This window comes from Bubalus kerabau, chromosome 14 (genome assembly GCF_029407905.1).
Source record: "Bubalus kerabau isolate K-KA32 ecotype Philippines breed swamp buffalo chromosome 14, PCC_UOA_SB_1v2, whole genome shotgun sequence".
NCBI classification, from domain to species: Eukaryota; Metazoa; Chordata; class Mammalia; order Artiodactyla; family Bovidae; genus Bubalus; species Bubalus kerabau.
Window position 1 is genome coordinate 66,645,107 of NC_073637.1, and position 13,789 is coordinate 66,658,895.

Below are 13,789 nucleotides of genomic sequence, written 5' to 3' on the forward strand. Positions count from 1 at the left end.
ATTTAATTCTCATACCATAAAATTTACACTGTTAAAGTGCACAATTTTATGGTTTTAGTATATTTGCAGAGCTGTGTGACTACCACCACTACCTAACTGTAGAACATTTTCATCACCCCAAAAAGAAACTGTATACCCATTAGCAATCACTCCCCTTTCCTCCTTCCTCCCTAGCCTCTGGAAACCACTAATCTACTTTCTGTATCTGGACATTTCATATAAAAGAAATAATACAGTATGTGGTTCTTATGCCTGGCTCCTTTCACTTAACATGGTATTCTCAAGGTTCATCTATTTTGCAGCATGTGTCAGTACTTTATTCTTCTCATGACTAACTGGTATTACACTGTATGGTTGAAATGCATTTTGCTTATCCGTTCATCAGTTGATGTATTGGGTTGTTTCCACTTTTTGGCTTTTATTAATAATGCTGCTATGAACATTCTTATGCAGCCTTATATAGATAGACATGTTTTAATTTTTCTTGGGACCTAGAAGTTGAATTATTGGCTCCTTTTGAGGAATTGTCAAACATCTCTAAAGCTATAGTATCATCTTGGTATTTTGATTTTCACGTGGTATCTTTTTCCATCTGCTTACATTACTACCTATATCATTATATTTGAATTAAGTTTCCTATAGATAGCATATAGTTGGGTCATGGTAGTGTTTGGTTTTTAATCTACCAGTCTCTTTCTTTTAATTGGTATATTTAATCTATGCATCTTTAATATAATTATTGATATGTTAGTTTTTAAATGTCATTGTACTTTCTGTTTTGCTTATTCCCTCTCTTCTTTTTTCTATTTCCTTGTCTTACACTCCTGTGTATTACTTGAACATCTCTTAGAATTTCGTTTTGGTGTCTCTCTGTTTAGATGTTTCAGCAGTTACTTTAGATATCACCTTATACAAGCATAACTTCTCAATTTATTGGTGTTGACATTTTACCAGTTTGGGTCTCAAAACTACCTCCCTTTAAGTCTCTTTCCCCTCACCTGTTTACAATTATCTTAAATACTCCTCAACATATATTGAGAATCCCATCAGACAGTTTTATAATTTTTGCTTCAACTGTTAAACATAAATCAGGAAACTCAAAGTGAAAAGTCTATTGTATTTACCCTTACTTTTGCTCTATTTTTCTTCTTTTTTGATGTTCCAAGATTTGTTTTGTTCTTTCTTTTTCCTTTATGTAAGGTATTATTTCTCACTGCTTTCAAGATTCTTTTCTTTGTGTTTAGTTTTCAGAATTTTGAATATGATATGTCTTATGCAGATTTCTTTGGGTTGTTTCTGTTTGAGGATTGCTCAGGTTCTTGATTCTGTATATTTATATCTTTTGCCAAGTTTGGAAGAGGGGGATTTATATTAATGCTACATATATTTGTGTATATGGGTCACAAAGAGTCGGACACGACTGAGCGACTGAACTGAACTGAACTGATACACTTTCTTTAGGATCCATATTCATGATACCTTGGGTACTTCATTTCTGAGAGATTTTTGGTTTTTTCAATCTTTTTTAAGCTCAGTAAACAGTCATTTTACATTTTCCTTTTAAAATGTTTTGATCTGTTTCTGTTCTGAGTTTCTGCATTTAGGATTTGGAGTTTTATGTCATATATGCAAATGTTTGTATAGGAATATTTTATCTATTTTGGGCTCCTATGTTAGAGTTTTATGATTCATGATTGGATTTCTTGGAGAGTGCTGTTATCAACTAAAATATTGGACTTCTCACTTTGTTTTATTCTTGCAATGGTTTTATGGGATATCACCTGTTATTTTCTGCTCATTTTGAAATGTCTTATATTTTTCTCAATCACCAATAATAGGGAGTAGTCAGAATTCTAATACACTATGGATGAGAGTATAGATTGAACTTTAGAAAACAATTTTACTTTATCTGGTAAATTAAAAGATGCACTTAGCCTTCAATTTATCCAATCTACTTGTAAATACATATATCCTAGAGTAATTTATGGACACAGATATCAGGTCATATGCACATGGTTTATAGCACCCATGTTTTCAAAAGCAAAAAGTCAGAAGCTATCCAAATATCTATTAACAGGAGATTGTTAAAAATAAATTCATGTAGTAGAACACTGCTGTGATGGAAAACAAATAAACTATACTACAATAATAAACATAGACATACATCAGGAATATACTGCTGACTGGAAAAGTTGCAAAAATATAACCAGTCAACTCTGCTTATATAAAGTTAAAATTCCCATAAAACGAATCAATACAAATGCGATAAAATATAAAAAAAAAAAAGGAATGATAAACACAAAGTCCAGTACAGTGGTTACCTTTGTAGGTTGGGTGGAGACAGATGATGTGATTGGGCAGGCAACACGAAAGGGAGCAGAGGTGCTGGTAACGTGGCGTCTCTTAAGCTTTGGTGGTATTGTTATTATTCATATCCTATTGTTAGAAATATTTTAATAAGTATTCAATATATAACAACATTTTTATATGAATGATACTGCAAAAAGTTACCAGATTTTCAAAGGCTTCTCTTTGGTTGATGTTTTCTATCATCAGGAGGTCGAGGGTATTTCCAGTATAGAGTGGGAATGGGGAAAGGCCTAAGAGCAAGAAAATAGGAAGAGGTGTCTGTAAAATCTTGCTTCCACTGAATCAGTTCTTCACAATATGACTTCACATATTTTTGTCGATGTATTAAAAGCTCTTTAATCATAGGGCAAATATTTACTCATATACAGCTTATGAGCGACTTGTGTCTTCCCAGGTGGTACTGGTGGTAAAGAACCCGCCTGCCGATGCAGGAGACTCAAGAGACACGGGTTCAATCCCTGTGTCGGGAAGATCTCCTGGAAGAGGAAATGGCACCCCACTCCAGGATTCTTGCCTCGAAAATCCCATGGACAGAGGAGCCTGGTGGGCTACAGTCCATGGGGTCACAAAGAGTCAGACACGACTGAATGACTGAGCACAGAGCTCATGTATGGAAATGAAATGTTATTACACTTAAATATAACTAGTTTTGGATTAGTTATTTTAAAAATTTCTGCAGTTATTTCCCTTCCAGTAGTTTGGGTAATAAGTGATAGATCATATAATACAAAAGCTGATTTCTCCCTCAAACCAACTATGCATCTAGCCCAATCTATATAATCTGACAAGAAACAGAGTTCACTAAATAAAAACCCTCATATTTACCGTCTTCAGACCCTTGAGGCAAGTACGTGTCTGACTGAACCACATGAATGTGATACTAATTTGGTAGGCTCAGGAAGAAAATATATTTGAAGGGTTCATTTAGGGAGGAAAAAATAGAATGTTGTCTAACTTAAGTACGTTTGGAGCTTTTTTCTGATTACGTCTGTGGCATGTGAATAACTTCACCAATCAGATGAGTCCTATGTGGGCCTGCTGCATTTTTTACTAATGTGGCCTAAATAGTCTCTCAAAAAGAGCTCCCTATCCTAATCCCTTTCTTCCTTCTTTCACCAGACTTTTATTGATTATCTACTACATAGAATTTTATTGATGATCTATTTATCCCTTTTATGTATGCTAGGAACATGAATATAAAATTTACATATAGTGTAAGGATTGAAAAACACACACATATACTTAACTGAAAAGAATATAAACAAAAAAACTGAAATCCCAGAAATTTAGTAATTAATTATTTGTGGGGGGAAAGTAAAGGATCTCAAAGAAAAGGTTAATTTGAGTTGGTTTTAAATAGTAAGCTCTATTCAGGTCTCCCACATTGAAGGCAGATTCTTTACCAGCTGAGCCACAAGGGAAGGCCAATAATACTGGAGTGGGTAGCCTATCCCTTCTCCAGCAGATCTTCCCAACCCAGGAATCGAACCAGGGTCTCCTGCATTACAGGCGGATTCTTTACCAACTATTCAACAAATAGTTCTAAATGTATGCATGTATGCCTACTCAGTCGTGTCTGACTTGTTGCGACCCTAAGGACTGTAGCCCACCAAGCTCCTCTGTCCATGGAATTTCCCAGGCAAGAATTCTGGAGTGGGTTGCCATTTCCTCTTCCAGGGAATTTTCCCCACCCAGGGACTGCACCCACATCTCCTGTGTTTGCTACATTGGCTGGCAGGGAGACTCTTTACCACCGTACCACTTGGGAAGTTATCTCAGTGTACACTTATTGAATAAAGGTTATAGAAGTAAGGAGGATATAAAGAAGATCTCTTACGGTATCTCAAATTCTTAGGAAGAACGTCACAGCCCTCTGTCATCCCAAGTATTTTCTTTACCAAAGTTTGCTTTAGTAAATATATTGTCTGAAACAAAAGTTGGAACATATAGTATGAATGAGAGTAGAGAAAATCTTAAATTACTATCTCTCCAGAAAATCCAGAATGTGTTTGTATCATCCATATTATATTTCATTTATGGAAATGCAAGTGTCCATAAGTGATATTCTGATCTGTCTATATCTGTCAACTAGTAAATGCTAACATCAGATCAGATCAGTCTCTGTCGTGTCCAACTCTTTGTGACCCCATAAATCGCAGCACGCCAGGCCTCCCTGTCCATCACCAACTCCCGGAGTTCACCCAGACTCACGTCCATCGAGTCAGTGATGCCATCCAGCCATCTCATCCTCTGTCGTCCCCTTCTCCTCCTGCCCCCAATCCCTCCCAGCATCAGAGTCTTTTCCAATGAGTCAACTCTTCGCATGAGGTGGCCAAAGTACTGGAGTTTCAGCTTTAGCATCATTCCTTCCAAAGAAATCCCAGGGCTGATCTCCTTCAGAATGGACTGGTTGGATCTCCTTGCAGGCCAGGGGACTCTCAAGAGTCTTCTCCAACACCACAGTTCAAAGGCATCAATTCTTCAGCGCTCAGCCTTCTTCACGGTCCAACCCTCACACATCCATACATGACCACAGGAAAAACCATAGCCTTGGCTAGATGAACCTTTGTTGGCAAAGTAATGTCTCTGCCTTTGAATATGCTATCTAGGTTGGTCATAACTTTCCTTCCAAGGAGTAAGCGTCTTTTAATTTCATGGCTGCAGTCACCATCTGCAGTGATTTTGGAGCCCAGAAAAATAAAGTCTGACACTGTTTCCACTGTTTCCCCATCTATTTCCCATGAAGTGATGGGACCGGATGCCATGATCTTCGTTTTCTGAATGTTGAGCTTTAAGCCAACTTTTTCACTCTCCTCTTTCACTTTCATCAAGAGGCTTTTGAGTTCCTCTTCACCTTCTGCTAACATGGTTAGGTATAAATATTGACAATCATTTTGTAGGGTAAATAATCCTAAAGAAAACATAGGAATTTTAATTTAAATATTTGTACTATATACAGTAAATGTATTGCCATCACTTACTAGTGATTGCAGCCATGAAATTAAAAGACTCCTTGGAAGGAAAGTTATGACCAACCTAGACAGCATATTAAAAAGCAGAGACATTACTTTGTCAGCAAAGGTCCATCTAGTCAAGGCTATGGTTTTTCCAGTGGTCATGTATGGATGTGAGAGTTGGACTATAAAGAAAGCTGAGCGCCGAAGAATTGATGCTTTTGAACTGTGGTGTTGGAGAAGACTCTTGAGAGTCCCATGGACTGCAAGGAAATCCAACCAGTCCATCCTAAAGGAGATCAGTCCTGGGTGTTCATTGGGAGGACTGATGTTGAAGCTGAAACTCCAATACTTTGGCCACCTGATGTGAAGAGTTGACTCATTTGAAAAGGCCCTGATGTTGGGAAAGATTGAAGGTGGGAGGAGAAGGGGACGACAGAGGATGAGATGGTTGGATGGCATCACCGACTCAATGGACATGGGTTTGGGTGGACTCCGGGAGTTGGTGATGGAAGGGGAGGCCTGGTGTGCTGTGGTTCATGGGGTCACAAAGAGTTGGACACGACTCAGTGACTGAACTGAACTAGTAACAACAGATTTCTCACATGCATTTATTTTAACACAGAAAGTATAAGGTAAAGAAGACCAATAGAGTATAAGTTTGTTCCAAGATGCTATTGTCAATGAAGACATATGAGAAAATGTTGGAAAAAGTGAATATGGGAAACTCATGATTTTTTTGTAACATGAAAAGATATCTTCTGAAAAAAATCACTTACTATGAAAAGCATTGGGTTTATCTAGGTAACCATAGGCATGACTCTTAACCCTCTTAACCTCAATTTTATCTATCAACTGATAGTGATAATATTAACCTCATATGATGTGAAATGGATTAATTGAAATGATATGAATAAAAGAACTTGTAGGGTATTCAACTATACAATTGTAAGGTATTATTGATCCAAGACAGTATAGTATAGTAGATAGGAGTGCAGTTTCTAGAGTGAGCCTACCTAGTTTTGAATCCTGGCCTTACCATTGATCAGTTCTAATACCTCAGGGAAACCACTACACTTCCCAAAACCTCATTTTTTTCCTATGAGATGGAAATAGTAAGAGAACTTATATAATAGAGTAGAATTAAATATAGTATGTGAAGCATACTACATGTCATAAAGATATCATTATCTTATTGTAGTAGTAAGTGTCCTTAATAACCCCCTTTTTAGAATAATTTAATTTAATATAATTACAGGATGGAATCAAACAATATTCGAGTACTTCAGGACCTGTTATCAAAGCAGCTGCTCTAACTAGTGACCCAGGGTTAGGCATGCAAGCGTATGGCCGACAGGTAAGCAGGGAAGGTACCAGAGATATCACTTCTCTAGAGCATTGGATGCTGTCATGCAGTAGCTGAGTTATTTTTAAAGTAATAGATATATGTTTGTTTGAAAATGAGGCTAAAATTCCATGAGGAGAGACTGGAATAGAGTTTCCTTGAGTCTTCAGAGAACATTACAATTTCGGCTGATCCTGAACAACATAATCAGAGAAAATAATTTCTGGATACATATGAAGAAGATTTTAGTGGCAGAAGTTGAGATAACTCTCTTATTGGAAAAGAGATAATCATATATATAAGAATATATGTAGGTTGATATATTCTTAGGTCAAGAGAAGAAAGAAGAATGTCAAATGCTAGTATCAATTTTTAAAATTATTTGAAGTGGTCATAAAATTGATCAAAAACTAATATATGTACATATATGATCAATAGCTAATATATCTTTTTGATAATACATGATCAGCAACTAATATATGTACAATTTTTATGTTTATATTTATAACATACATTAGTGTCCCGGAAATTTTATAAGTTTAACTTATGTACATTTTTAAAGACTGATATTAAAAGTGTTTATATCATAGGCTAATACTAGCTTAAGAAACAATGTTTCTGGTACTTGAAATGTCAAATGTGTTCAGCCTCCCAGCTAAGATAACTGATAGATTATGAAGCTATTATTGAGATAAATGTCCAATTTTGTAAAGCCATATATTGAAAAATATATATTTGAAAGTGTGTGATACCTAATGCCATTTAGAAGAACATTTATTAGCAAATGATTAGCATTAAGTTTCAGAAACACAGTGTAAAAATAAGGAGAGAGGAAGTCTCTTCCACAAATGTTGCTGCGCAAACTGGATAGCTACAAGTAAAAAAAAAAAAAGAAATTAGATCATTCTTTAACTCCACACACAAAAATAAGCTCAAAATGGATTAAAGACCTAAATGTGAGACCAGACACTATAGGATTCTTAGAGGAAAACATAAGCAGAAAACTCTTGGCATAAATCATAGCAATATCTTTTTTGGTCTATCTCCCAGAATAAGGGAAATAAAAACAAAAATAAACAAATGGGACCTGCTTAAACTCCAAAGCTTTTGCAGAGTAAAGGGAACAGTAAACAAAATGAAAAGACAACCCACAGATTGGGAGAAAATATGCGCAAATGATGTGACTGATAAGGGATTGCTGCTGCTGCTGCTAAGTCGCTTCAGTCGTGTCTGACTCTGTGTGACCCCATAGACGGCAGCCCACCAGGCTCCCCCATCCCTGGGATTCTCCAGGCAAGAGTACTGGAGTGGGGTGCCATCGCCTTCTCCCAATAAGGGATTAGTCTCCAAATTTTACAAACAGCTTGTGAACCACTCAGTATCACAGTAATCCAAGTCTATGTCCCAACCACTAAATGCCAAAGAAGCTGAACGGTTCTAGGAAGACCTACAAGACCTTCTAGAACTCACACCAAAGATGTCCTTTTCATCATAGGGAATTGGAATGCAAAATAGGAAGTCAAGAGGTACCTGAAGTAACAGGTAAGTTTGGCCTTGGAGTACAAGATGAAGCAGGGGAAAGGCTAACGGAGTTTTGCCAAGAGAACGCCTTGGTCATAGCAAACACCCTTTTTCAAGAACATAAGATAAGACTCTACACATGGACATCACCAGATGGTCAATACAGAAATCAGATTAATTATTTTCTTTGCAGATGAAGATGGAGAAGCTCTATACAGTCAGGAAAAACAAGATCTGGAGCTGACTGTGGCTTAGATCATGAGCTTCTTAATGCAAAATTCCAGTTTAAGTTGAAGAAAGTAGGAAAACCACTAGATCATTCAGGTGTGACCTATATCAAATCCCTTATGATTATACAGTGGAGGTGACAAATAGATTCAGGAGATTAGATCTGGTAGACCGAATGCCTGAAGAATTATGGGCAGAAGTTTGTAACATTGTACAGGAGGTGGTGACCAAAACCATCCCCAAGAAAAGAAATGCAGGAAGACAAAGGGTTGTCTGAGGAGGCCTTACAAATAACTGCGAAAAGAAGAGAAGCAAAAGGCAAAGGAGAAAGGGACAGATATACCCAACTGAATGCAGAAGAGAATAGCAAGGAGAGATAAGAAAGCCTTCTTAAGTGAACAATGCAAAGAAATAGAGGAAAAATAATAGAATGGGAAAGACTAGATATCTCTTCAAGAAAATTGGAGATATCAAGGGGACATTTCATGTGAGGATGGGCATGATAAAGGACAGCAATGGCAAGAACCAAACAGAAGCACAAGCGATTAAGAAGAGGTGGCAAGAATACACAGAACTATACAAAAAAGCCTGAGTGATGAAGAACTGACGCTTTTGAATTGTGCTGGAGAAGACTCTTGAGAGTCCTTTGGACTGCAAGGAGATCAAACCAGTCAATCCTAAAGGAAATCAACTCTCAATGTTCATTGGAAGGACTGATGCTGAAGCTGAAGCTCCAGTATTCTGGCCTCCTGATGTGAAGAGCTGACTCATGGAAAAGACCCTGCTGCCGGGCAAGATTGAGGGCAGGAGGAGAAGGGGGCAATGGAGGATGAGATGGTTGGATGGCATCACCGGCTCAATGGACATAAGTTTGAGCAAACTCCAGGAGATAGTAAAGAACAGGGAAGCCTGGCATGCTGCAGTTCACGGGGTTGAAGGAGTCAGACATGACTTAGTGACTGAACAACAACAACACGTGATGCTTAACAGCATCAAAACAAACAGCCCACTCAAAAAAATGGGCAGAAGAACTAAGTAGACATTTCTCCAAAGAAGATATGCAGATGGCCATTAGGCACATGAAAAGATGTTCAACATTGCTAATTATAATGAAATGCAAATCAAAAGTACAATAAGATATCACCTCATACCTGTGAGAGTAGCTATTACCAAAAAGTCCACAAACAATAAATGCTGGAGAGGGTGTGGAGAGAAGTGAACCTTCCTGCGCTGTTTGTGGGAATGTAAATTGATACAGCCACTGTGGAGAAAAGTAGGAAGGTTCCTTAAAAAACTAAAAATAGAGCTGCCATATGGTCCTACAGTCCCACTGCTGGACATATATCTGGAGAAAAACATGGTCTGAAATGATTCATGCATCTGAATGTGCATTGTAGCACTGTTTACAATAAGTAAGACATGGAAGCAATCCAAATGTCCACCAGCAGAGGAATGGATAAAGAAGATGTGGTATATATTTACAATGGAGTATCACTCAGCCATTAAAAAGATTGAAATAATGCCATTTGCAGCAACATGGATGGACTGGAGAGTGTCATACTGAGTGAAGTCAGACAGAGAAGGTGAAATACCATATGACACCCCTTATATGTGGGATCTAAAAAGATATGATACGAATGAACTTATGTGCAAAACAGAAGCAGACTTATAGACTCCAAGAATGAGCTTATGGTGGCTAGGGGGAAGGTTGGGGAGAAGGGACAGATAAATGTATATTTTAAATATATATTAAAATATAAACATTTTAATATATATTTAAATATGAACTGCGGTGTTGGAGAAGACTCTTGAGAGTCCCTTGGACTGCAAGGAGATCCAACCAGTCCATTCTGAAGGAGATCAGCCCTGGGATTTCTTTGGAAGGAATGATGCTAAAGGTGAAACTCCAGTACTTTGGCCACCTCATGCGAAGAGTTGACTCATTGGAAAAGACTCTGATGCTGGGAGGGATTGGGGGCAAGAGGAGAAGGGGACGACAGAGGATGAGATGGCTGGATGGCATCACTGACTCGATGGACGTGAGTCTGGGTGAACTCCGGGAGTTGGTGATGGACAGGGAGGCCTGGCATGCTGTGATTCATGGGGTCGCAAAGAGTCGGACACGACTGAGCGACTGATCTGATCTGATCTGATCTTTATATTTCATTTATCATTTTGTTAATTTTTAATATATATTATATATAAATATAAATAATATGTTACAACTGAAAACTGTTAAGAGAGTAAGTCTGAGACTTCTCATCATAAGGAATAATTTTTTCTATTTCTTTAATGTTCCATCTATATGTGATGAAAGGTGTTTTTTAAATTTCTTGTGATCCTTTCATGATGTGTATATATCAAATCATTATTATTATACACCTTTAGCTTAAACAGTGCTATATGTTGATTATATCTGAATAAAACTAGAAGAAAAATGAAATTATTAAAATTTAGATCAAGGCTAAAGAGAAATACCTTTACTTTATAATAAATATATCTATATAAATGTAGATCAATGACAGTTAGTTGTACCCAGGTTAAATCGGTAAGCTCTGTGAAAATTCCTATAATTATAAATTTATGAAATGTGCATGTTTTCTATATTCTGTTCTTTGACATTAAAAGGCCTTTAAATGAAGGGGCTGATATAAGCTGTCTTACCTTCAGTTTATTTCCTGGGGCAAATATCTCTAAAATTAATTTTGCAAAATTGTTTTTGTAGCCAACCTGGTGCTACTCAAAGTACATAGAAGCCTTAGAACAGGAAAGGATTCTTCTTAAAATTCAAGAGGAACTAGAAAGAAAGTTGTTTGCAGGTAAGTTTTGCTCTTTGTTTTCAGGGCTGCTTTGTTGTCTTGTATCACAGGTTAATTCTAGAGGGTTTTGCTAATGATTCCTTCACGGTTTCTCTTGTTTCCGTGCAGCCACACCATCTTTTACAAATTTCAAGTCTACTACTTCCACTCTGTCTTTGAAAAAGACTGTGTCCTCCCACAACATCCAGAGTGAGTGTCAAGTGACAGCCTGATTTCAGTTCTTTCTTCCTTATTGTTAGAACTCTACCTCTCACCTGGCCATCTGGAGAGGGCAGAAAGGGATGAGGACTGACTCCCTCCCAACTGCTCTGACCCCCAAGTTAGGAGAATTTCAAAGTGTAGGTGTTCCATCTCTTTGTCTCTGTTTTCTTCTCTTTTGCTGAGGAGGAAAGACTATGACATATACCCAGCACTGCATACCATTTCTAGACAGCACTCATGGGAGTGTATATCCTGCTGCTAGGTACAACGGAGTTCATAGACTGAATTGATCAGTCCCATCCATGTCCCTCTGACTCACACACTAATGCACGTGGACATCTGCACAATGCGCGCGCGCGCGCACACACACACACCCCTACTTACGCTCTCCATTAACAAATTAATAGGCAGGAGTAACTTGCCTCCCTTTTGAACGGCACAGTCTCCTGCATAGGAAGGCCTCTGGGGAATGATCATTTATTGCTTCTATCTACTCCTTATCTAGTTTTCTCTTCCACAAAGAACATTTATAGAAGAATGGGCTCAGTTTTCCAAGGTTTTGCAAGCTGAGTTTTTCTAAGTTCCATTTTCCCAAGATAGGAATACAAGAAGGAACTGATAATTAATAACTGAAAATCAAGCTGGGGTCCTTCTCTCATATAGATACTGATGTGATTATACAGTTTTGATCAGATATTAATGTTAGACTTTTTAACAATGCCCTTAGAAAGTAGTATTACTAGTGTAATGTAATATATGTGCAACCCATTGAACTAAAACTCAAAGGACCCAGTAAAAGTCCCATTTCTCTTCTATTTTGTAGCTTAGATTTTTGTTTCTCAAAATCTTTAGTTTTCTGGTTCTTGGGAGCATATGATGATCAGGCCTTTATGCTCTTAGCCTGCTCATCTCTCTTCTTTTCAGATTTATCCTTAACCACTATGCTCCTGTCAGTTTCCTTACCCCCTAGATCAAGATTGCAGTGCCTCCAACATTAGGGTGTGCTGACTCATTTGTTAACTTTTTGATCCTTCTTACAACTCTTAAGCTTTTGTTGTTATTTTGGATTTAAATTTTCTCTCATTGATTATGTTTCAGTCATTTCTTCTTTTTTCTTTGCAGGAATTCTTTAAACCAAGTTGTAACTAACATGGAAGCACAAGTGATTTTTTGATGGTCTGCTTTAGAGCAAGCCTGTCATCTAAATAAAGTTTGGCTTCACTTCTATAGTTTAAAAATTACAGTTCTTCTGTACACATAACATGGTGGTGGTGGTTTAGTTGCTAAGTCGTGTCCAACTCTTGCGACTCCATGGACTGTAGCCCGCCAGGCTCCTTTGTCCATGGGATTTTCCAGGCAAGAAAACTGGAGTGGGTTGCCATTTCCTTCTCCAGGGGATCTTCCCGACCCAGGAATCGAACCCAGATCTCCTGCATTGCAGGCAGATTCTTTACCTACTGAGCTAGGAGGGGACACATAACATATAAGACTATTAAGAAAAAACTTTAACTCATTCAGAATAAAACAAATTCTATCTCAGAAGAATCAAAATATTTTATCACAGACCTGAAGTAACCATGTTTTGCTCCTTAAATAGTCTTTTAACAAAAATGTTCCTTGAGCATTCAGTATACAGTTGACCCTTGCACAACATGGATTTGAACTATACAGTTCCACTTATATGTAGATATTTTTCAATAGTAAATGTTACAGTACTCCCGGATCTGTGGCTGGTTGAATCCACAGATGCAGAACTGCGTATATGGAGGAGCCATGGATACAGGGACCTGCTATAAGTTATACAGAGAATTTCAACTTTATGGTGCCCCTAACCTCTGTGTTGTTCAAGGGTCAGCTGTATTTGGATGGCAGATACATTCAGCAAGTGGTTAGGGATATTCCTAGCAATAAATTGACCCAAAATATAGAGGGAAGAGCCTTCCTCATCTTGTCCCTATCTCTATTCCCAACTCTAAAGAAGCTGTATTTTAAATCTGTGTGGCTCTCAGACTTCAGTGTGCATGAGACTCACTGTAACATTTGCTAGCAATGCAGATTCCTGGGCTCACTCTCTGAGAGTTTGATTCAGTAGTTCTTGGACAGAACCCAGGAATCACCCTCTTTAATGGACATCCTAGTTGTCCGTGTGATAAACTGTTAGGGTAGCAAGAGAAGAGTTTTAAAAGGCAAAAGGCCCCTTATTAACTAGAGACAGTAACAAACCTGCCTGCAACAGGGGAGACCTGAGTTCAATCCCTGGGTTGGGAAGATCCTCTGGAGAAGGGCATGGCAACCCACTCCAGTGTTCTTGCCTGGAGAAGTCCATGGACAGAGGAGCCTGGTGGGCTACA

The 13,789-nt window shown here is 37.9% G+C and overlaps 1 protein-coding gene across 5 annotated transcripts in view; it reads left to right on the top strand.

Moving 5' to 3' along the window:
- RGS22 (regulator of G protein signaling 22) overlaps positions 1 to 12,661 on the top strand; it is a 139,170-nt gene extending 126,509 nt beyond the window's left edge. For 4 of the 5 annotated variants that reach the window (XM_055546526.1, XM_055546527.1, XM_055546524.1 and 1 more), the window contains 4 exons: positions 6,583 to 6,681; positions 11,144 to 11,237; positions 11,346 to 11,426; positions 12,561 to 12,661. In XM_055546526.1, coding sequence (XP_055402501.1) covers positions 6,583 to 6,681; positions 11,144 to 11,237; positions 11,346 to 11,426; positions 12,561 to 12,571 — 285 coding nt within the window. In that variant the 3' untranslated portion in view covers positions 12,572 to 12,661. The remainder of the gene's footprint in view (positions 1 to 6,582; positions 6,682 to 11,143; positions 11,238 to 11,345; positions 11,427 to 12,560) is intronic. The other variant, XM_055546525.1, reaches the window with a different exon arrangement.
- Positions 12,662 to 13,789: the final 1,128 nt, after the last annotated feature.